This window comes from Lingula anatina, chromosome 5, assembly GCF_051362555.1.
Source record: "Lingula anatina isolate TDL-2025a chromosome 5, LinAna3.0, whole genome shotgun sequence".
Taxonomy (NCBI): Eukaryota; Metazoa; Brachiopoda; class Lingulata; order Lingulida; family Lingulidae; genus Lingula; species Lingula anatina.
The window spans coordinates 2,458,097-2,483,358 of NC_141771.1; the positions used below are offsets into that span (position 1 = coordinate 2,458,097).

The 25,262-nt window shown below is 35.7% G+C and overlaps 2 protein-coding genes across 2 annotated transcripts; both read right to left on the reverse strand.

The window, feature by feature from the left end:
* Window positions 1–4,607: 4,607 nt before the first annotated feature.
* On the reverse strand, window positions 4,608–5,517 carry LOC147761475 (aequorin-2-like). The gene is made up of 2 exons (XM_087013202.1): window positions 5,443–5,517; window positions 4,608–5,144 (listed from the first exon to the last, which is right to left on the reverse strand). The coding sequence occupies exons 1-2, from the start codon at window positions 5,515–5,517 to the stop codon at window positions 4,608–4,610; spliced, it is 612 nt and encodes a 203-aa protein (XP_086869328.1).
* A 1,528-nt stretch (window positions 5,518–7,045) lies between these two features.
* LOC147761476 (uncharacterized) lies at window positions 7,046–8,329 on the reverse strand. The gene is made up of 2 exons (XM_087013203.1): window positions 8,225–8,329; window positions 7,046–7,582 (listed from the first exon to the last, which is right to left on the reverse strand). Exons 1-2 carry the CDS (start codon window positions 8,288–8,290, stop codon window positions 7,046–7,048), a joined length of 603 nt encoding a protein of 200 aa, XP_086869329.1. The 5' UTR covers window positions 8,291–8,329.
* Between the last annotated feature and the right edge of the window lie 16,933 nt (window positions 8,330–25,262).

The following is a 25,262-nucleotide window of genomic DNA, read 5'->3' on the forward strand; positions in this document are numbered from 1 at the left end:
TATGTTTTTCTACAATCGGAAGTGAAAAGAAAAAGAGGAACATTCATCCTAGATTAATCTGACAATAAACCGAAACCAAAAGCCCCACTTAAGAACCTACATGTATGTATCAAGTGTAACATAACAATATTGTTATTGAATGTTATAAACATAGTGTAGAAATACACAGAGATACCAGTAGTGATAGGTTTGAAAAATGAAAAAAGATATGAACTAGCTTAAAGGGAAAAAGGCTATAACTGAAGTGCTTCTTCACTTCAGCTTACTTTGTCAATTTCGGGAGCCTAATATCATTTCATCGGGATTGGACTTTTGGTCAAAAAATGCATGATGGAATGCGTTTGTGAATTCTTCACCATCTAGGATACCATTCTCATCATGGTCAATGACTCTAAATATGTCTTGAACAGGGGCCTTGTTGCGGATTACAAAAAGGAACTTGGAATACTCATCTACTGTCAGCTTGTCATCGCAGTCGAGGTCAAATGTGTGAAACCAATCCCAGGAGTCACGGAACACCTGTTCGCTTGAATTACCGAGCTCCTTCTCGAAAGCTGGGAGCAACTCTTCGAATGTCATGGATGTCTTAAAGTTGGTATTTTTGTTAGACCACCAATATAGATACAGTTCGGACATAATACCATATATGGCCTTAGCTCGCCAGGATTCCAAGACTTTTCCAGCTCGCTTTGCTGTTGCATCGATGTATTCCTTTTTAGTGACTACACAGTCTCCGTTGGGGTCAGTGATGCTAAAAACTGACTTTAATTTAGCAATCCGGTGTTTAGTAAAATGTGCCTTAAAGTCCTACGGGATATAAAAGGGTACACCCAAAGACGAAAATAGGAATTTACACACTGTGAATACGGGACAATTGATAAAATTCTAAAAAAAAAAAAAAGAATTACCATATTCTTAAATCCTTCACGTTAATATCAAGGCAGTTTTATTTATGGTGCGAGTAAATTGCTTTCCAAGCTCGCATATTGCAGTTTATTATGCATATAAATTATGTAATGTGATTATTATTATAGACCATTTTTCTGTGTTAACAGCATGACATCTGTGTAGGCCTACCTTTACACCATTTGTATACACAATGCTTTCAACCACCACCAACAGCAGCATGACTCTGTGTTTCATGACTGACATGTCTATGATTTTTACCAGGCCAGGTTTCTGAAAACCAAAAAACGCATATCAGTACAATTCCTATGTCTAGGAGGTGTCACACGCCCCTCCCCCTCATTATAACCACTGCATCATCTTTTAAATCGGCTTTACCAAATTTTTGTCCCCATCAGACTCTATCACCAAAGTACACACATTGGACAAAAGAAGTGTCGACCCTACTGAACCAATACTTTGGGGGACATAAATGGATGTGGAATGATAAGCTCCTGGTATCATTTTATTAACATAAAATTTCACAAAAATACCAACAATACAATTCCATGGTACAGCGGTTTTATACTCATTAGTCACGTTATAAGTAGAACAGGCATTATAACTTTGATTTCTCTGATTCAGGGGGTGACACTTCTATTGCCCTGTGGTGTGTACCATACGTAGGCACCGTTATCAACTACATCTGTCTAGACTAGATCAACTAGATCTTGACTGTGGATACGGATAATGTAAACAAATAATAGTAACTACATGTATTTGACTACCGACCCCGTTATGTAGCATTGCATATATGACTTACCAGGTGGTTTTCCTACTGTTCTCTTAGAACCGTGTCTTGTCGAATCCGTTGTTTCGCAGAACTGCTGTTTTGTTGTAGGTACAATGGTGTTTTATAGCAGACGATGATCCCATATTTAATTTTAAGTCCTATGCGTCCAGTTTTTCTAGGTGAAAAAGTTTTGTCATATAATGTAAACACCGAACAACATTTTCATGCCGGTTGTCAAGTGAAAAAAAATTATATGGTAGTGCTTTTAGCAGTATTTGTTCGCTAATATTTCTTGTTTGCACAGTTTTCATCTTCTGGACATCTACATTTCTCGTGAAATTTGACCTGAGGTTATATTATTATTATTATTATTCCCCTGTATGACCGTGACCTTCGTCCCTGATAATCGTAGTAAACTCCAATCCAGTAATAAATCCTTATAAATTATGCAATCCAGAGCTTAGTAAAATGTGTCTTAGAGTCCTATGAAATAAAAATCCATAGAGGTGCACTGATTTCAAATTATAACTGTTGCTTTAAAAGATTGGTCTAAACTCTTGTTAAATTGGTATTTATTATCCACATTAACAGTGCAAGGTAGCCCTTCACATAGCAAAAATATTCCAATTTATTTGAAATAAAAGCCCTAAAATCATGTTTATCCCTTTCACGTATGAATGTCATTTTGTGTCAGTTTCCTATATTTTTCAAGGGAAAAAAGTCATTTTTGATTTACAACATTGATAGTACACTTTGGTCTATTGGACAGGTTTGGAACCATTGAGACGAAAAATAGAAAGTACCACAACGAAAATTCGGTACAATTGAAAAAATTCCTAAAAATTTTTTTACCATGAGATATGTCTTAAATCCTACATGTTTATATCAAATACGGTTTCACTTATGGTACGAGTAAATTGATTTTCAAGCTAGCACGCTGCAGTCAGTGATGTATTTAAATCATGAAATGTGATTTTTTATGGTCTTATCTTTTAGCTCCTGACAATGGCTTTTAGACAAGGGCAGCTGCAGGACACCTGTGTGGACCTACCTTTACACAATGCTTTCAACCACCACCAACAGCAGCATGACTCTGTGCTTCATGACTGACATGTTTATGATTTTTACCCTGGCCAGCTTTCTGAAAAAAAATTGCAAAGTTGTTGGTGGTGCAAAGTTTTTTCATTTGATGTAAACACAGAGCTACTTACTCACGCGGGTTGTCAAGTGAAAATAGAGAAAACAAATTACACGCTAATGCTTCTAGCAGTGTTTGTTCGCTGATATTTCTTTTCTTGGCAGCACACTGTCAAAGCCACATTTCAGTATTTTTCGTTCAGTATCCTCTGTATAAGAGAACGCACCCCACGCGCATACAATTAGGCATGCTTTAAAAAATATTCTGTCTTAACTTATGTGTGGTACATTTAGAACAACCCAATTGCCTGACAATTCAAAGAGCCGAAACTCCCTCCTATGTCTACTGCATGATCAAAAATATGCCCCTTTCATGAAAGGACAAATATTTAAAATATTAGTGGTATAAAGACATTTCAGTGGTTACCGTAGCCAGGTCAAATCAGATTCATTTAATTTACCCTCACTAATCACACGTATACAGACTTTACCAAGGTATGTTTTGAGCACATTCAAGCTGCAAAACGCACTACCCGTACCTTACCGTTTGGTTTTTCAACTCTTCTAATACGGCGGTGTTTTTTCTGATATATCAAGCCTAAAGGGAATATTGTCTGTTAAAGACCCAATAATGCATTCAGTGTGATAACTGCTATCCCGTATTTGAATATGCATCCCCTTTCAATTTCACAATTACAAGTTGAACATTTCTTTATTTCCAAATGTAAGCATGGAACATAATTGCCATGTGGGCTGCCAGGACAAAAAAGATGCATTATACATTCTAAAATAAATGTACAGATGTAACTGCAGACTGGAATACACGACTGAGTAGCATTTTATCGACAGAATGGCAATATACCTATTCCACCTAATACCATGTATCTTATGTTACTCCAATACCAAAGCAGCATTACCCCTACGGCAATCCGTGAAATGTTACAACAAAAAGTCATACACAAATGATATTTTTTCATATTCTGGAAGATTGTTCAACTGACCAATTATAGACAGAATCAAAGTCACATATTTGTTTTGGAGAACGCAACTTTTTAATAGTGATTTCTACCTAATGTCGTATATCGTCTGTAGCTCTCACACCAAAAAAGCGTTACACCTACTGCAATGTTACAGACAAAAGTTATAAATAAATGATATTTATTCATATTCTGGAAGAATGTTCGACTGACCATTAATAAAGAGGATCAAAGTTAGTATTGGAGAACGCAGTCTATGCGTTTCGATCTTGCCATGGTACCAAAATGGAGTACAATTAATTTTTTGGATAAACTCAAACTTCTGACAATCCTGAGAGTCAAAAGTCCCTTCTGTGTTTGCTGTATGGTAAAACTTTTATCTCTTTCACGTATGAACATCATTTTGAGTCACTTCTATCTATATTTTGCAAGGGGAAAACGTCCTTTTTTATTTACGACATTGATCATACACCTTGGTCTATCAGAAAAGTTTGGAAATTGAACACAGGTATGAATACAAATGTACTATATTTTATTTTGCTCTACTGAATATGTTTTTCTACAATCGGAAGTGAAAAGAAAAAGAGGAACATTCATCCTAGATTAATCTGACAATAAACCGAAACCAAAAGCCCCACTTAAGAACCTATGTATCAAGTGTAACATAACAATATTGTTATTGAATGTTATAAATATATAGTGTAGAAATACACAGAGATACCAGTAGTGACAGGTTTGAAAAATGAAAAAGATATGAACTAGCTTATAGGGAAAAAGGCTATAACTGAAGTGCTTCTTCACTTCAGCTTACTTTGTCAATTTCGGGAGCCTAATATCATTTCATCGGGATTGGACTTTTGGTCAAAAAATGCATGATGGAATGCGTTTGTGAATTCTTCACCATCTAGGATACCATTCTCATCATGGTCAATGACTTTAAATATGTCTTGAACAGGGGCCTTGTTGCGGATTACAAAAAGGAACTTGGAATACTCATCTACTGTCAGCTTGTCATTGCAGTCGAGGTCAAATGTGTGAAACCAATCCCAGGAGTCACGGAACACCTGTTCGCTTGAATTACCGAGCTCCTTCTCGAAAGCTGGGAGCAATTCTTCGAATGTCATGGATGTCTTATAATTGGTATTTTTGTTAGACCACCAATATAGATACAGTTCGGACATAATACCATATATGGCCTTAGCTCGCCAGGATTCCAAGACTTTTCCAGCTCGCTTTGCTGTTGCATCGATGTATTCCTTTTTAGTGACTACGCCATCTCCATTGGGGTCAGTGATGTTGAAGAATGACTTAAACTTAGCAATCCAATGCTTGGTAAAATATCCCTTGGAGTCCTGCGGGAAATAAGAAGGTGTATTCAAATGCGATAAATAGAAAGATACACACTGAGAATTTAAAAAAAAATCTTTAAAAAACTGTCATAATTTAAGTCCTACTTCCTGTAAGTTAATATGAAACACACTTTCACTTATGGTACGTGTAAATCTATCTCTAAGCTCACATGCCTCAGTCTGTGATGCATGTAAATAATGTAATGTGACTTTGTTTTTATAGACCATATCCCTATGATCTTTAAGCTTCTGGCAAGGCTTTCAGACAAAGGTTATTAGCAGGACACCTGTGTGGACCTACCTTTACACTATAGGTAGAGACTATGCTCTCAACCACCAACAACAGCAGCATGACTCTGTGCTTCATGACTGACATGTCTATGATTTTTACCCTGGCGAGGTCTCTGAAAAAAGTTATCTATATCAGTATTATTCGTATGTCTACTGCATGTTCAAAAATATATCCCTTTCATGAAGGGACATAATATTAGAGGTACATGTATAAAGACATTTCAGTGGTAACCGTAGCCAGGTCAGATCAGATTCATTCAATTTACCCTCACTAATCACGCGTATCCATATAATTTGCCAAGGTGTGTTTTAAGCACATTCAGACTGCGAGACGCACTACACGTACCTTACCGCTTGGTTTTCCAACTCTTCTAATAAGGCAGTGTTTTGTCTGATAAATTTATAAAAATAATTAAGACCCAATAATGTATTATTGCCTTCAATGTGATAACAGCTATTCCGCATTTAAAAATACGATACCCCCTTTTAATTTCACAATTGCAAGTTGAACTTTTCTTTATTTTCAAATGTAAGCGTGGAACTTAATTGCAATGTGGGCTGCCAGGACAAAAACGATGCTATTAAGTTATTGTGGCTTTTTTAAATTCTAGAATAAATGAAAAGATTTGACTGCAGACTGGAATACACGTTTGTTTAGTGAGTAGCATTTTGTCGACAGAATGGCATATCAAGGATAAAACATATCTATTCCACATAATACCATATATCTTGTGTTACTCCTATACAAAAGTAGCATTACCCCTATAGCAATCCGCGAAATGTTACAAGAAAAAGTCATAAACAATGAGATTTATTTATATTCTGGATTGTACAACTGACCAATTACAGAGAGAATAAAAGTGAAATATTTGTTTTGGAGAACGCAACTTTTTGATAGTGATTTCTACCTAATGCCATATATCATATGTAGCTCTCACACCAAAAAAGTGTTACACCTACTGCAATCTGCAAAATGTTACAAACAAAAGTCATAAATGAATGATATTTATTCATATTCTGGAAAATTGTTCGACTGACCATTAATAAAGAAGATCAAAGTCATATCTTAGTATTGGAGAACACATTCCACTCAATCCCTTCGATCTTGCCATGGAACCAAAATGGCGTACAACTAATTTTTTGGATAAACTCAAACTCCTGACAATCCTGAGGGTCAAAACTCCCTTCTGTGTTTGCTGTATGGTAAAACGTTTATCCCTTTCCCGTATGTATATCATTTTGAGTCACTTTTTCTATATTTTGCATGGGGAACACGTCTTTTTTTAACGACATTGATAGTACACCTTGGTCCATCGGAAAATTTGGAAACTGAACATAACTATGAATAGTATTTTTGCTCTACTGAATATGTTCTTCTACAATTGTAAGTGAAAAGAAAAAAAGGAGCATTCATCCTAGATTAATATGACAATCAACCGAAACCAAAACATCCACTTAACAGCCTATGTCTCAAGTGTGACATAACAATATTGTTATTGAATGTTATAAATATAGTGTAGAGATACACAGAGATACCAGTAGTGACAAGTTTGATAAATGAAAGAGATATGGACTAGCTTTAATGAAATGCTTCTTCACTTCAGTTTACATCGTTAATTTCGGGGGCCTAATACCATTTCACTGGGATTAGCCTTTTCATCAAAAAATGCATGATGGAATGCGCTTGTAAATTCTTCATCATCAAGGATATCATTTTCATCATGGTCAATACCTTTAAATACGTCTTGAACAGGGGTTTTGTTGCGCATTACAAAAAGAAAGTTGGAATATTCATCTAAAGTCAGTTTGTCATTGCAGTCGAGGTCAAATATGTGAAACCATTCCCAGGAGTCCCGGAAGAGCTCTTCGCGTGAATAACCAAGCTCCTTCTTAACAGCCGGAAGCCATTCCTCGAATGTTATAGATGTCTTAAAGTTGGTATTTTCGTTAGAAAACCAATATAGATACAGTTTGGACATTTTACCATATACGGCTTTGGCTCGCCAGGATTCCAAGACCTTTCCAGCTCGCTCTGTTGTTGCATCGATGTATTCCTCTTTAGTGACTATGCCATCTCCATTGGGGTCAGTGATGTCAAAAATTGACTTTAATTTAGCAATTCGGTGCTTAGTAAAATGTGCCTTGGAGTCCTATGGGATATAAAAAGGTACATCCAAAGACGAAAATAGACATTTACACATTGCGAATTCGGGACAATTAATAAAACTCTAAAGAAAAAATGCATTACCATATTTTTAAATCCTTCACATTAAAGGGATAATAACTCTTCGTATGAGATCTATATTTCACAATAAAAACCATTGTAAATAACTCATAGAAATATAATATATTCTGTTTTACGACAAAACAGCAGTTATAGCTATTATTCTGATATCTTAGTTTGTCTTCAGACCCCGTGACCTCCATTGATGGCTATACTCTGTTATACTCTCTTAAGAGACTTTAACAAAAAAACAAACTTTTTAGAAAAAAACAAGGGACTAACTTTGAATGTAAAAATAGATTCATTAACCATCGGTTAGTATGGGAATATTGTTGTTTACTCCAGGAAAATTTATTTTTTGGACAAAACGAAGAGTTCTTATCCCTTTAATATCAAAATTGGTGAGAGTATTTTAGTAAATTGATTTCCAAGCTTTCACACAGCAGTCTGTGATACATTTAAAATATGTAAAGTAATTCTGTTCTTATAGACCATTTTCTATGCTCTTTAAGCTTCTGGTAACGGCTTTCAGACAAGGGTTAATAGCAGGACACCTGCGTGGACCTACCTTTACTTCATAGGCAGAGGCAATGCTTTCAACCACCACCAACAGCAACATAACTCTGTGTTTCATGACGGACTATAAGTTTTACCCTGGCGAGATTTCTGAAAAAATATATGCATGTCAGTATAATTCCAAAGTCCCGCAGGTTCAACATGCCCCCTCCCCAAGCATAACCACTGCATTGCCTTTTAAATCGGCTTAACCAAATGCAAACCATTGCCCAATCAGACCCGATCACTGCAATTCATTAATATGCATCGTTATCAACTACCCCCCTGTGGATCTGTATCTAGCCAGTGGATAGGGGTAATGGAAAATATTTTAATATTTTAAAAACATTTGTCTACCGTACCAGTTCTGTGACATTGCATATATGACTTACCAGGTGTTTTTCCTACTGTTCTCTTAGAACCGTGTCTTGTCGGATCCGTTGTTTCGCAGAACTGCTGCTTTGTTGTAGACACAGTGTCACTTTATAGCAGACTTTGATCCCATATTTAATTATCAGTCCTCCATTACGTCAAGTTTTCTAGCTGTAACGCTTTGTCATATAATGTAAACACAGAACTACATTTTCATGCGGGCTGTCAAGATTGAAAAGACAAAATAAATTATATGCTAGCGTTTTTAGCAGTATGTGTACACTGATACTCCTTGTTTTCACGGTTTTCGTCTTCTGGACATCTACACTACTCTTGAAATTTGTCTTCAGACTATCATTAGGATTCCCCATAGGGGAAAACTATTGTTTTTGGTATTATTATTATAGTTATTCTTTCAGCGCGTTTTTTTTTTTTTTTTTTTTTTTTTCGCAAAAAATCTGAAATAATTGTCAAAAATAGCCTATGGTAAGAATATGCCATAGACCCAGTTTCAGTGACCTTGACCTACTTTTCAAGGTCACAGGAGCTTTTAAAGGCAAAATTTGTAAAATTTGAAATTGCCATTAGGCCTAAAGTATAAGCCATATGATACAGATAAAGACCCACTTTTATGCAAGTAGGTCAAGGTCAAGGCCGCTAATGGCCAAACTAGCTCAAAAAAGGTTTGTTTCCGAGATCTCAAAAACCGGAAGGCGCAGAGCCCCGATCATAGTGGCAAATGATGCCCTATATATATATGTCTAAGGTTAGCTTTACTTTGGTAGCGACTGCCTAATTATTTTTTTTAATTATAGATTTTTAAATATTTATGACATTGCAGAAATCTTGAGTTTGGCAATTTCTCCATGAAAGACTGGTTTTTGGTCATAGGATGCTATAGTAAACTACCCCAAACATATACCCAAAACTGCCAAATCAAATGTCAAATTTGACCTTGACCCTCATTTTCAAGGTCATTTGGCTATTTAATGGAGAAATATTGACGTGGGCTTAAAGTGGTGTTTTGTTAACCCCCCCCCCCCCCCCCCCATTCGCACATGCTCTTTCAGAATATGGGGTCAAATTTAACCCATGACCTTCATATGGCCTTGTAAGAGCATTTCCACACCCATTTTGCAGGGGAATCCTCCGCCACTGGCTTTAGCCAGTTGCAGTCTAGTTATTATTATTATTATTATTATTATTATTATTATTATTATTATGAGCCACTTCCACTGTGTCTCTTGTTATGACTGCGACTTTCGTTTCCATTTATCGTAGTAAACTCCAATCAAGTTATAAATCCTTAAAATATACCTAATTTATAGTTAATAAAAAAGTTATAAATTTAGGTATTCATATTTTTTCACAAAAAGTAAGGAAATGGCCGCCATTTTGGATTCGGTCGCTATCTTGAAAAAATGTAAAATGACTGAAAAATCAAAGAATGCCTAAGTACTTGTGATTCGTGTAAATTTTAATAATATTTAGTCGTTAAGTAACTTTAAAATCAATTCTTGTATTTTCAGTTGACAAATCTATTTATTGGCGGCCATCTTTGATTTGCTTGTTTCCGGTAAAAACAGACACTTTTTCAAGCTGGAAACAAGCAGAAATGAATAATTCAGGTTATTAACTACAAGAATTAATCATAAAACCTTTGCCTAAAGGGGGATGCAGTCAATTACTTAACACTATAGGTAGAGACTATGTTCTCAACCACCACCAACAGCAGCGTGACTCTGTGCTTCATGACTGACATGTCTATGATTTTTACCCTGGCGAGGTCTCTGAAAAAAAGTTTTCTATATCAGTATTATTCCTATGTCTACTGCATGATCAAAAATATATCCCTTCATGAAGGGACATGATATTTAAAATGTTAGTGGTATAAAGACATTTCAGTGGTAACCGTAGCCAGATCAGATCAGATTCATTCAATTTACCCTCACTAATCACACGTATCCAGATACTTTGCCAAGGTGTGTTTTGAGCACATTTAGACGCGAAACGCACTACGTACCTTACCGCTTGGTTTTCCAACTCTTCTAATGCGGCAGTGTTTTGTCTGATAAATTTATAAAAATAATTAAGACCCAATAATGTATTATTGCCTTCAATGTGAAAACAGCTATTCCGCATTTAAAAATACAATACCCCCTTTCAATTTTACAATTGCAAGTTGAACTTTTCTTTATTTTCAAATGTAAGCGTGGAACTTAATTGCAGGGGAAGAGGGGAACACGTCTTTTTTTTAACGATATTGATCGTACACCTTGGTCCATCGGAAACTTTTGGAAACTGAACATAACTATAAATAGTATTTTTGCTCTACTGAATATGTACTTCTACAATTGTAAGTGAAAAGAAAAAAAGGAGCATTCATCCTAGATTAATATGACAATCAACCGAAACCAAAACCTCCACTTAACAACCTATGTCTCAAGTGTGACATAACAATATTGTTACTGAATGTTATAATTATAGTGTAGAGATACACGGAGATACCAGTATTGACAGGTTTGATAAATGAAAGAGATATGGACTAGCTTATAGGGAAAATGTTATAACTGAAATGCTTCTTCACTTCAATTTACATCGTTAATTTCGGGGGCCTAATACCATTTCCTTGGGATTAGCCTTTTCATCAAAAAATGCATGATGGAATGCGTTTGTAAATTCTTCATCATCAAGGATATCATTTTCATTATGGTCAATACCTTTAAATACGTCTTGAACAGGGGTTTTGTTGCGCATTACAAAAAGAAAGTTGGAATATTCATCTAAAGTCAGTTTGTCATCGCAGTCGAGGTCAAATATGTGAAACCATTCCCAGGAGTCCCGGAAGAGCTCTTCGCGTGAATAACCAAGCTCCTCAATAGCCAGAAGCCATTCCTCGAATGTTATGGATGTCTTATAGTTGGTATTTTTGTTAGACCACCAATACAGATACAGTTCGGACATAATACCATATACGGCCTTCGCTCGCCAGGATTCCAAGACCTTTCCAGCTCTCTCCGCTGTTGCATCGATGTATTACTCTTTAGTAACTACTCCGTCTCTGTTGTGGTCGATGATGTCAAAATATGACTGAAATTTAGCTATCCTGTGCTCATTTAAATGTGCCTTGGAGTCCTACGGGATATGAAAGGGTACATCCAAAGACAAAAATAAGAATTTACACACTGTGAATTCGGGACAATAAAACAAATTCTAAAAAATATAACATATTCTTAAATCCTTCACGTTATAATAATCGAAGGCAGTTTATTTATGGGGCAAGTAAAATTGATTTCCAAGTGTGCAGGCTGTGATGCATATAAATAATGTGATTATGTTCCTACCCTATTTCTCTATGCTCTTTAAGCTACTGGTAATGGCTTTCAGACAACGGTTTAATAGGAGGACACCTGTGTGGACCTACCTTTACACCATATTTAGAGGCAATGCTTCGAACCACCAACAAGAGCAGCATGACTCTGTGCTTCATGACTGACATGTCTATGATTTTTACCCTGGCGAGATTTCTGCAAGAAAACCACATTTAAGTATAATTTCAAAGCCCCGCAGGTTCAACATGCCCCTCTCTCAAGCATAACCACTGCATCGTCTTTTAAATCGGCTTAACCAATTGCAAATCATTGCCCCATCAGACCCGGGGTCATAGCATGATATAGTAAACTACCCCAAACATATACCTAAACCGCCAAATCAAATGTCAAATTTGACCTTGACCATCATTTTCCAGGTCATTTGGTTATTTCATGGAGAAATATTGACGTGGGGTAAAAGTGATGTTTTGTTGACCCCCCCCCCCCCCCACCCAATTCGCATATGCTCTTTTAGAATTTGGGGTCAAATTTATCCCATGACCTTCACATGACCTTGTACGTGCCCATTGCTTTCAAGTTCAAAGGTCAATTTGTCTTTATTTGTCATTTTTGCCTATGTCTTACCTCCATATACCCGCTATTATACGGATGTATTGCCTTAGGGTAGTTTGTTAACATAACTCAAAATTAAGGCAAGGGGTCATTAGGTCAATAAACCAGAACACAATATCTTTTACTGATTGACGACAGCCTTTCCACACCTAAAAGAGACAATGCTTTCAACCCTCACCAACAGCAGCGTGACTCTGTGTTTCATGACTGACATGTGTATGATCTTTACCCCGGCGAGGTTTCTGAAAAAATTTATGTATATCAATATAATTCCAGCAGGTGCCACATACCCCCCCCCCCCCCTTAACTGCTGTATCGTCTGGTATATCCGTTTACCGTTTTTTTGTCCCCATCAGACCGGATAACCGAATTTTTATTCATATGCACCGTTATCAATTAGATCTCACTCTTCCCAGTCTGTGAACAAGGTAAATGTACATGTAAATAGAAAACAACCATTTGAATACCGACCCTGTCATGTGACGTTGTTTATATGACTTACCAATAGTGTCCAACTATTCTAGCTCTTAGAATCGTGTCTTGTTGGATGCGTTATGTAGCAGTACTGGTGTTTTGATGAAGATCCAATGGTGTTTTATAGCAAAAGAGACGGTGGTGATACCACATTTAATTATTTAATATTTAAGTCCCCCTATGCGTCCAGTTTTTCTAGCTGTAAAGTTTTGTCATATAATGTAAACACAGAACTACATTTTCATGCTGGTTTTCAAGTGACAAAAGACAAAACAAATTATATGCTAGCGTTTTTAGCAGTGTTTGTTCACTGATATTTCTTATTTACACAGTTTACGTCTTCTAGACATCATTTCTCGTGAAATTTGTCTTGAGACTATATTATTATTATACAAAGCCACTTCCCTTGTATCTCTTGGTATGACCGTGACTTAGTATCCGGCATTCGTAGTATACTCCAATCCAGTTCTAAATCCTTATAAATTATGCAAGAGAGTGTTTAGTAAAATGTGCCTTGGAGTCCTATGAGATATAAATCCGTAGAGGTGCACCGATTTTAATTTATAAATGTTAGTCTAAAATATTAGTCTAAATTCTTGTTAAATAGGTCTTTATTATCAATTTATTTGAAATAAAAGGCCCTGAAACTATACCCTTTATAGGCATGTCCGTGTAGCAGTACAAGACCGATCACCAATCCCTCACCCCATCACACGATCAATGACAGTCATAACACCATAACTAATTAGCCCCTTTGTTGTTTTGTCAGTACACATTCAAAGCCACATCTCAGCATTTTGCTAAGGATCCCCTGAATAGAAGAACCCATCCCACTCGCCTATATTTATGCAGGCTTTTAAATTTATTCTGTCTTATGAATGGTACATTCAGAACAACCTAATTGTCTGATCAAAAAGGCACAATCAAATGTATATCCCTTTTACAATGGGATGTCATTTAAATATTTTAATATTACAATTATAAAGACATTTCAGTGGTAGGCAGGTTAGGTGGGAATCGTTCAAAACTACATTCACTAATCACAAGTATCCAAGGTGCCAAGGTGTGTTTTGAACACACTAGGACTGCGAAACTCACTACACGTACCTTACCAGTTGATATTTTGACTCTTTGAATACTGAAATGTTTTGTCCGACTTGGAAGGAATAATGTCTGGTTAAGTATAATTATGTAATCTTGCCTTTAGTGTGATAACAGCTATCCCGTATTTAAATGTGCATTCCTTACCATTGTCAATTTTGCAAGTTGAATTTTTTTTTTCAAATGTGAACACGGACAGGACAACAAAGATGCTAATTAGTTATTGTGACTTCATACATTCTAGACTATATGTGCAGATGTGACTGAAGACTCGATTATAGGTTTAGTGAGTAGCATTTTGTCGAAAGAATAGTGTATATAGGTTTAAACATATCTATTCCACTTAATACCCTACATCATTTGTAACCCCAATACCATTATCCCTACGGCAAAGTATAACAAAAAAAGTTATTAACAAATGCTATTAATGCATATTCCTGAAGTCTGCTCGACTGACCTTTTATAGAGAGAATCAAAGTCACATATTAATTTTGGAGAATACAATCCACACATGTAGATTTGGGCATGGTACCTAAAGGACTTAGACTTAATAGTTTGGATAAAGTCAAACTTCTGACAGTCCTGAGGGTTAAAGCTCTCTGCTGTGTTCACTTTATGGCCAAACAGTATCCCGTTCATTTGTGAATTTAATTTTGTGTCACTTTTCTAAATTTCAAGAGGGGAACACGTCCGTTTTGAGCTACTTCATTGTTCGTAAGCATTGGTCTTTTAGAACTGAGTTTAAAATAGGAATTAATTACAACTGAACAAAACTATGCATACATATATTGTATATTGCCCCACTGAATGAGCAGCACTAAAACCAGAAGTTCATAGAAAAAAGAGAAACATTCCACCTAGATATATCTGATAGTAAACCAAAGTCAAAAGCTGCACTTAACAGCCTATTATGCCTAAAGTGTAACATAACAGTATTATCAATGAATTCTTCAAATAAAGTACAGAGAGTAATCAGCAAAGCAGTGACATATTTAAAAAGCAAAAAAGTTATGAGCTAGCTTAAGGCAAAAACTTGACGACCCGACTGCTTCTTCATTTTACCTCATATCGTCATTTTTCGGGAGCCAAATATAATTTCATCGGGATTGGCATTTTGGTCAAAAAATGCATGATGGAATGCGTTTGTGAATTCTTCACCATCAAGAATACCATTGTCATCATGGTCAATGACTTTAAATATGTCTTGGACAGGGGCCGTGTTGCCGATTACATAAAGGAAGTTGGAATACTCATCTACCGTCATTTTTTCATCACAGTCGAGGTCAAACGTGTAAAACCAATCCCAGGAGTCCCGGAAGACCTCTTCCCTTGAATTGCCGAGTTCCTTCTCTATGGCTGGAAACCATTCCTCGAACGTCATGGATGTCTTATAGTTTGTGTTTGCGTTAGACCACCAATATAGATACATTTTGGACATAATACCATACACGGCCTTAGCTCTCCAGGATTCCAAGACCTTTCTAGCTCTCTCTGTTGTTGCATCGATGTATTCCTCTTTAGTGACTACTCCGTCTCCATTGACGTCACTGTGGTCAAAGAACGACTTAAACTTAACAATCCAGTGCTTAGTAAAATGTTCCTTGGAGTCCTGCGGGAGACGAAAAATAAGAGGTATCTCACCGTAAATTCAGTACAATTTTAAAAAATCTCCAAAAAATATTGTCGTTATATAGGTCTTAAATCTTACATGTTTATGTCAAAGACGGTTTCACCTATGCTAGGAGTAAATTGATTTTCAAGTTCACACATTGCAGTCTGATATGATTTAAAGTATGTAATGTAATAATGTTCTTATAGACCATTTTTCTATGATCCTTTAGCTTTTGGCAATGGCTTTCAGACAAGGTTTAATAGCAGGACACCTGTGTGGACCTACCTTTACACCAAAAGTATAGGCAATGCTTCCCACCGTCACCAACAGCAGCGTGACTCTGTGCTTCATAGCTGACATTTTTATAATTTTACCCTGGCGAGGTTTCTGAAAAAATATATATATGCACAACACAAAAGTCTAGCAAGTGCCACCCTCCCTTCCCCCCTCACTCACTACCACTGTGTCGTCTGGTATATCTGCTTTACCAATTTTTTGTCCTCAGCAGACTCGATGACCGAAATTTGATTCGTATGCACTGTTATCAACTAGATCTCTCTCTACCCAGTCTGTGAACAAGAGAAATGTAAATAGAAAATATCAATTTGACTACCGACGTTGTTTATATGACTTACCAGGTATCAGGACAATTCCCCCCCGGACAATTCCCCCCCGGACTATTCCCCCCGGACAATTCCCCCCCGGACAATTCCCCCCCAGGACAATTCCCCCCCGGACGATTCCCCCCCAAAGAATATATATATTTATATACAAATATAAAGTAAAGAATACAAAGTTCAAAGTTCTTTTCACCCATTTTTGAATATTTCTTAGTGTGATGATGCAAATCAAGGATAGATAATATTAATTCTATTAAACAATTTATTTTCTTGGAGTTCAAGTACATGAAATTTTCGAGATAGAAGTACAGAACATTTTATTACAAATCTGATCAAAGAATATATATCTCCAGGTAAAGAAGGGGTAAACAGATGATCTCACTCATCCAGGTAGCCCTTTGATGAATTAACTGTTACTTTTAATTGCTTTATTTCTCCCCCCCCCCCTTGATTCAGTAAGTCTTGAATCAAGCTGCATCTCTAGGGAGAGGTGGGGTAAACAGATTTTCTCGCTTCTCCAGGTATCCCTGTGACTATTTGTCACTTTTAATTGCTTGACCACCACCCACCACCCACCACACTAAAATATTTATAAAATATCTGTTTACCTGTTCATCTGTTTACCCCACTTTTACCTGAAGGATAGGTGGTAATACTTCCATTAGATACTTAATAAATCTTCCTGTACTTGTACTCAATGAAAAGGGAATTTGTTATAAAATAATTTGTTTCATGGTGAAGTTATATTATCACACTAAAAATGTTAATAAAATAGATGAAATGTTTTAAACTTTACACTTTCTACTTTATATTTGTATATAAATATATATTTCTTGGGGGGGGATCGTCCGGGGGGGAATTGTCCGGGGGGGAATTGTCCGGGGGGAATAGTCCGGGGGGGAATTGTCCGGGGGGAAATTGTCCTAGAATCGACTTACCATAGTGTCCTACTCTTCTCTTTGAATCGTGCCTTGTCGGATCCGTTGTGTTGCAGTACTGCTGTTTTGTTGAAGATACAACGGTGTTTTATAGCGAAAAGACGATGATACCATATTTCCAGTTTTTCTAGCTGTAATGTTTTTTTCATATAATGTAAACACAGAACTACATTTTCATGCGGGTTGTCAAGTGAAAAAAAGACAAAACAAATTATATTCTAGTGCTTTTAGTGGTATTTGACCACTGATATTTCTTGTTTACACAGATTTCATTTTCTGGACATCTACATTTCTTGTGAAATTTGTCATGAGATTACATTATTATTATAATTATAATAATTATCATTTTTTTTTTTCAGAACTTCTTTCCTTGAGTCTCTTGGTATGTCCGTGACCTTCGTCTCCGGTAATCGTAGTAAATTCCAATCCAGTTATAGAAAAATGTGCCTTGGAGTCCTATGAGATATTAATCCTTAAAGCTGCGCCTATTTTAAGTTAATACTGAATAAATGATTGCTCTTCATTCTTTTCAAACTCATCTCTATTATCCACATTTACAATGCAAGGTAGCCCTTCACATAACAAAAATATTCCAAAAAAAACTGCAAAGAAAAAAAAAACTGGGTCTAACTTTGAATGTAAAAATGGGTTCATTAACCACTGTTAAGTATGGGAAATTTGTTGTTTACTCCAGGAATTTTTTTTTTTTTTTTTTTTTTTTTTTTTTTTTTTTTTTTGCCAAAGCGAAGAGTTATTATCCCTTTAATGTAAACACAACTACATTTTCACGCGGGTTGTCAAGTTAAAATTGTCACGTAAATCAACGAAATGCTTTTCAGTCCACACGAGACAGGGAATGCCCAAACACACGTGTAATGTTCAAAAATAAACCCGTGTCAAACAAAACAAAAGAAAATGTTTACACGTATCCAGACACTTTGTCAAGGTGTGTTTTGAACACGAGCAGACTGCGAAACGCGCATCACGTGCCTTACCGTTTGGTTTTTCAACTCTTCTAATGCGGCAGTATTTTGTCTGATATATCAAACTGTTGAAGACCCAAGAATGTTTCATTGCCTTCAATGTAATAACAGCTATCCCGTATTTAGATATGCATCCCTTTTTCAATTTTACCATTGCAAGTTGAACATTTCTTTATTTCAAAATGTAAACATGGAACTTAATTGTCATGTGGGCTGCCAGGACAAAAACGATGCTAAGTTATTGTGGCTTTTTACATTCTGGAATAAATGTATAGATGTTACTGCAGACTCGAATACACGTTAAGTGAGTAGCATTTTATCAACAGAATTGCATTTGAAGGTTAAAATATATCTATTCAGCCCAATACGATACGTCTCATGTTACTCCAATACCAAAGTAGCATTACCCTACGGCAATCCGTGAAATGTTACAATAAAAAGTCATAAACAGATGATATTTATTAATATTCTGGAAGATTGTTCAACTGACTAATTATAGAGAATCAAATTCACATATTTGTTTTGGAGAACGCGACTTTTTAATAATCTATTCTACCTAATGCCATATATCGTATGCAGCTCTCACACCAAAAAGGTGTTACAACTACTGCAATCAGCAAAATGTTACAGACAAAAGTAAAAAGCAAATGATATTTATTCGTATTCTGGACTGACCATAATTAAAGAGGATCAAAGTCATATCTTAGTATTGGACAACGCAGTCCACGCGTTTCGATCATGCCATGGTGCCAAAATGACGTGCAATTAATTTTTTGGATAAACTTAAACTTCTAAAAACCCTGAGGGTCAAAACTCCCTTCTGTGTTTGCTGCATGGTCAAATGTTTATCCCTTTTAGATATGAATATCATTTTGAGTGACTTTTTTCTATATTTTGCAAGGGGTACACGTCCTTTTTTATTTACGACATTGATCGTACACCTTGGTCTATCAGAAAAGTTTGGAAGCTGGACAAAGCTCTGAATACACATGTACTATATTTTATTTTGCTCGACTGAGTATGTTCTTCTACAATAGGAAGTGAAAAGTGAGAGCCGATGTGAAAAAATCTTGTTTGTATTACATAAAAAACATCAGTTCCCTACGAAATAATTTAACAGATTCTGCCACTGCCACGATCATTCATGCATGCCCTAGTAACATCAAGGCTTGATTACTGTAACTCCTTGCTCTATGGATGCGGCATAGAAAGAACAAAGAAAGTCCAACGCATTCAAAATATATCAGCACGTCTTCTTACCCGAAATTCTATAGAGAATCACATGACACCGATATTAAAACAACTTCACTGGCAAACTTTTAACTCATGCTCATGCGGCTTTTTATGGACTTGCACCAGATTTTATTTGTGAACTTGTATCTCATTACACACCAAATCGTACCTTAAGATCTAAGGATCAATTATTACTAAAACCACAGAATGCAAGACTGAAATATTTTGGTGAAAAATCATTCCAGTACGCGGCACCACGTGAGTGGAATAAATTACCTTTGGACTTGAGAAGCATTAGCTCAGTGGAGGATTTTAAAAAAAGCTTTAGAAACTTACCTTTTTAACAAATTTTATTAAAGAATATTTTATAACTCGGAAATATTAACTGGACATCATTATCTTAACTCAGACTCTTAGGTCATAATTTGATTAATTCAATTCATCTTAACTTTTTTTTTTTTTTTTGTTTTTTTTTTTTTTTTTTTGTTTTTTAATTTTGTAAAGTCTACAGAACATATTTTATGGATTTTAGACTTTAAATAAATATATTACTATTATTAATATATTATTAAAGAAAAAGAGGAACATTCGAAAATACGGCACAATTAAAAAATCAGGAAAAAAATTAAATAATTGAAATCTAACTTCCAATAAGTTAATGAGGAACACGGTTTCGCTTATGGTCCGATGTGTAGCTGCGCGTAGCCTTCTCAGAAAACAAATATAGTGGCGCCAATCGTCAAGTTCCTCCCAGGCCTTTCTTTTTTTACTGTAACTCAAGAGGTAAGTGTTAAATTGGCAGCGCGTAACAATGAAATTTAAGTAATAAACATTTCATGCACAATTATTCTTGAAGCTTTGGAAGGTTTCAAATTAATAGACAACAACTCACCAGCTTTTTCTCAAGTTCTAAGTTTTTTCAAATCCCGTATTCCAATGTACATCCCCTATCGTCGCCAAATTTACAAGTTGAACACCTTTTTCTTTAAATGTAATCAAGGACTTACATTGCAATATGGGCTTCAATGACAACGAAAATTTATGCATGTTTCATTTTCATTTTATATTTGTATAAATATGACAATAAATTATTATTATTATTATTATTATTATTATTATTATTATTATTATTATTAAATGGCGCCTGTTGACAGTATTTGATAGATGTACATAGGCAGATAGGTTTGGAAACACGCTTAGATTCCTAGTGCAAAGCTTTATTTACTATTTTTTGTCATAAAGAATATAATCATCAAACCTATTTACGTTTCACTTCAAATATAATATATTTTAAGAGATTGACAGCTATTGAGACTTACAGACGATAATAATAATTATTATTGTTATTATTGCTATAGTATTAATTTTTAATGTGTTCAATAGACCGTGCAATTTAAAATACAAGCCATGAAACCAATATTTACGAAATTGAATTTTAGACTATATGACAGTTCATTTCTTTCAAATGCTACTTCAATACAAGTCATTTAAATGCACAAGATTCAGTTGTATAATTGACGAAAGGACATCTTCAATCTCCTTTTTCAAATGCTTTAAAACGAAATGGATCAAAGGATTGTAGGCATGATGTGATTGTCATTTTAAATTTAGAAACAAACAGCAATATTTTTAATACGTTGTAAACGTTGGAAGTCATTAATTGAGAAAGGATTTGATATTGACCAATTACTTATTGAACTAAAAACAAGATAATAAGTACCTTTGAAAATAGTGAACCTGTCAGTTGTCAGTTACAAAGCAGTAACCCGCAAGAACGCACTAATGCACGCGCACACACATACTTGTCTATGTGTACCAACCGAGGACATCAGCACAACACCATACAACCGAGGACATCTTATTCCTTGGTTAAATCAAAATAAAAACATTCAATTTAGGGTAAAATCTATTCGAGTATGAATGTTATAAATTAATTTTTTATAAAAACTAATTTTTTGCTGACAAGAATTTTACATTCTAACCGAGGACACACACGGACACACACACGGACAGACACTACACATTACAACCGAGGACATGCATGCATCTACATGTAATAATGATTGTACTTTTAATGCAAAGCAAATTTTATATAGCGTTACTTTGCAGCAATTCACATTTTTATGAAATTCTTTCATATTTAAGGTAAATTCCAAAATAACACCAGAGGTGATGATTAAATGAACAGTTATACAATATTTAATGCTGGGCTTTGCCACTTTTTTAGAATTGAAGATTATGAGATAAAACATCAATTAATTTAGGAAAAGAAAGGATACTGATGAAATAAAATAAAAGACCAAAGAAATTCGTTTTCAAACATTTTATTTTCATAATGCTTATTTTCTATTTAGCACTCTTTTATTATCATGAATTTTATATTTTGATAACACAAAGTGTCGTCCATTGGATACAGACTTGCACAGTACACAATTTTACAATTGAGGACATCATGCCAGCAGCACCCAAAATTGTGCTTTCTTTCAATTTGATGCAATATTATATAATGCTTAACAGCATAATGATCATCAATTTTTTATAATAAAATATTAGTATCATGAATATTCAGAAAATGTGACTAGCAAAGGTTTTCAGGTTCATGGAACTCCAAAGTCATACTTTGAAAATGCTAAATGTATACAAGAGAGCACTGTACTGAAATGGGTTTCTTTCCATTTTTAACTTTTTTACATAAAATAATACAGTTTACTGCCATTTCACATGATCAACTAAAGAAAGTGTTGAGATGGCAAAAATATCAATATAACAAGTTTAAATGTCCAATTTCCTCCATTCCGAACATTGTGAATGATTGAATCTGACAAACTACAATGATACGAGTTCATTTCCATTTTGGCACTTTTTTTACACAATACAAGATAACAGGTTTACCACCATTTTTATATAATCAACTAGCAATATTGTCAAGACGCAGAAATTGTCAAACAACCCATTTTACATATCTAGTAAATTCAATAATGAGACTGTTTACATGCCTGACAATCAAATATGAGGAAAACCACTTATATACAAATAAAAGCTGAAGTCCCTCAAAACTCAACCAATCAATCTTATTTTTAAATTTGATTTGTATATAAATAACATTGATCACTCTTGTGAGTTTAATGACAACAGGCCTATCGGTTCTCCCTGAAATGTGCTTACAGTGTTACTAATATGCTTTTACTAATAATCATCAGTTCTGTGAGTTTCATGAAAACAGGCTTTAAGTTATTGGTTCTCCCTGAAATGTGCTTACAGTGTTACATATATGCTGAAAAAAAAAAACATAACATTTGAAAGAAAAGGGCCTGGTCTTGCTGATTTTCAATCTTGACCATTCTTTTACTAATAATCATCAGTTCTGTGAGTTTCATGAAAACAGGCTTATTGGTTCTCCTTGAAATATGTTAACAGTGTTGCATGTACACTGAAAAAAGGAGAAAAAAATGCAAAACTTTTGAAAATAATCACCCCATTTCCTCCATTTTGAGACACTGTATTACACAGTACATGATAACATGTTTACCGTCATATTTATATAATCAACTAGCAATGTTGTAAAGATGCAGAAAATTTCAGAGAAACACTAACATATTTACATATCTAGTTAATTCAATAACGAAACTGTCAACATGCCTGACAATCAAATCTGAGGAAAACCACTTATATACAAATAAAAGCTGAAGTCCCTCAGAACTCAACCAATTGTAATGAAAAATTCAATTAAATTATTGTGAACACAGAAAAAAAGTGCCTTTAAGTGCATTTGACTCATGCGCTGAATATTTAAACTTAGTTAATGTATAATTTATTCCTTTTTAATCTACCAGTGCTGTTGTAATAAGCCCTGTAAATATCTATTGCGGAGATTCAGAAGATTTTCAGAAAACTCGACTTTTCTGCTAAACGGTAGTTACACGTGAGTGTAAACACGTTTAGCAGTGGTTCTCTCCCTGTCCAAAAACCCCCTGGGTAAGAGCCACCATCCACCCCATTTTCAGCTGCCAAGCACTCGTTGGGTGAAGATACCCAGACGCAGTAGAGCTACACTCGAGGTTCCGATTGAGAGGACTTGTTCTCTCTGGCAGGTTCACTGGGGCGGTAGTAAAAGCAGTTGGTTGGTGTCGCAGGGTTCACGCAGAGTCGGGACCCTTAGTTGTTGGTTGGTGTCGCCGGGTTTACGCTGTGTCGGGACCCTTAGCAGGTGGCTGGACGGAGAACGGGAAGTTGGGCTCTCCCGTGGGTTCGTGCCGTGACAGAATCCAAGGCAGGTGGTTTGTCGCAGGGTTTACGCCGTGTCGGGACCCTTAGCAGGTGGCTGGACGGAGAACGGGAAGTTGGGCTCTCCCGTGGGTTTCTGCCGTGACAGAACGCTAAGTAGGTGATTGGTCGGAGAGTCCGGGTCGTGTCGGAACTCTAGGCAAGTGGCTGGTTGGAAAACGGGAAGCAAGCTGTCCCGAGGGTGTGCGCCGTGCCAGCACCCTAAGGCGTTGATTGAAGGAGGGAAGTCTACCGCTTAGACTCTCCCAAAGGTGCGCACCGTGTTGGCACTTGTAGCTGTGGGCCGGTAGAAGAGGAGCCACTGCTGTCACAGTCTCCCACCGATTGGAAGTTTATGCAGAACTAAAACTGGACATTAACTGAATATATCCAAAGGACACATAATTAACGTGGACTTAAAGACAATAACTGAATATCAGAGTGGGCATTATTACCACATTGCTTTTTGTTGGATTTTAATAAACATTTTGAACCTTTTTACATCAGCAGTTTGTTTCTTGGATTTGAACCTTTAAAACAATGACGCATCCCTTTTAACACTGTACGGACTGAAGTACCAACATAAAATCCGTTACACAATCTATCTTATTTTTAAATTTGATTTGTATATAGATAACATTGATCACTCTTGTGAGTTTAATGACAACAGGCCTATCGGTTCTCCCTGAAATGTGCTTACAGTGTTACTTATATGCTGAAAAAAAAACTGCATAAAATTTGAAAGAAAAGGGCCTGGTCATGCTGATTTTCAATCTTGACCATTCTTTTACTCATAATAATCAGTTCTGTGAGTTTCATGAAAACAGGCTTATTGGTTCTCCTTGAAATGTGCTTACAGTGTTACATATATGCTGAAAAAAAACAGCATAACATTTGAAAGAGAAGGGCCTGGTCATGCTGATTTTCAATCTTGATCATTCTTTTTAATTTACTAATAATCATCAGTTCTCTGAGTTTCATGAAAACAGGCCTATTGGTTCTCCTTGAAGTGTGTTTACAGTGTTGCATGTACACTGAAAAAAGGAGAAAAAAAATGCAAAACTTTTGAAAATAATCACCCCATTTCCTCCATTTTGAGACACTGTATTACACAGTACGTGATAACATGTTTACCGTCATATTTATATAATCAACTAGCAATGTTGTAAAGATGCAGAAAATTTCAGACAAACACTAACATATTTACATATCTAGTTAGTTCAATAACGAAACTGTCAACATGCCTGACAATCAAATCTGAGGAAAACCACTTATATACAAATAAAAGCTGAAGTCCCTCAAAACTCAACCAATCAATCTTATTTTTAAACTTGATTTGTATATAGATAACATTGATTACTCCTGTGAGTTTCATGAAAACAGGCTTATTGGTTCTCCCTGAAATGTGCTTACAGTGTTACTTATATGCTGAAAAAAAAAAAACAGCATAACATTTGAAAGAAAAGGGCCTGGTCATGCTGATTTTCAATCTTGACCATTCTTTTACTTAT

What these genes read in the sequence shown, in the direction of transcription:
- LOC147761475 (XM_087013202.1), bottom strand. Translation starts at nt 5,517, where the DNA reads ATGTCAGTCATGAAGCACAGAGTCATGCTGCTGTTGTTGGTGGTTGAG. An exon ending in TCTCTACCTATAGTGTAAAG is followed by an intron (nt 5,145 to 5,442) that starts GTAGGTCCACAC and finishes TATTTCCCGCAG; the next exon opens with GACTCCAAGGGATATTTTAC.
- LOC147761476 (XM_087013203.1), bottom strand. Translation starts at nt 8,290, where the DNA reads ATGAAACACAGAGTTATGTTGCTGTTGGTGGTGGTTGAAAGCATTGCC. An exon ending in CCTCTGCCTATGAAGTAAAG is followed by an intron (nt 7,583 to 8,224) that starts GTAGGTCCACGC and finishes TATATCCCATAG; the next exon opens with GACTCCAAGGCACATTTTAC.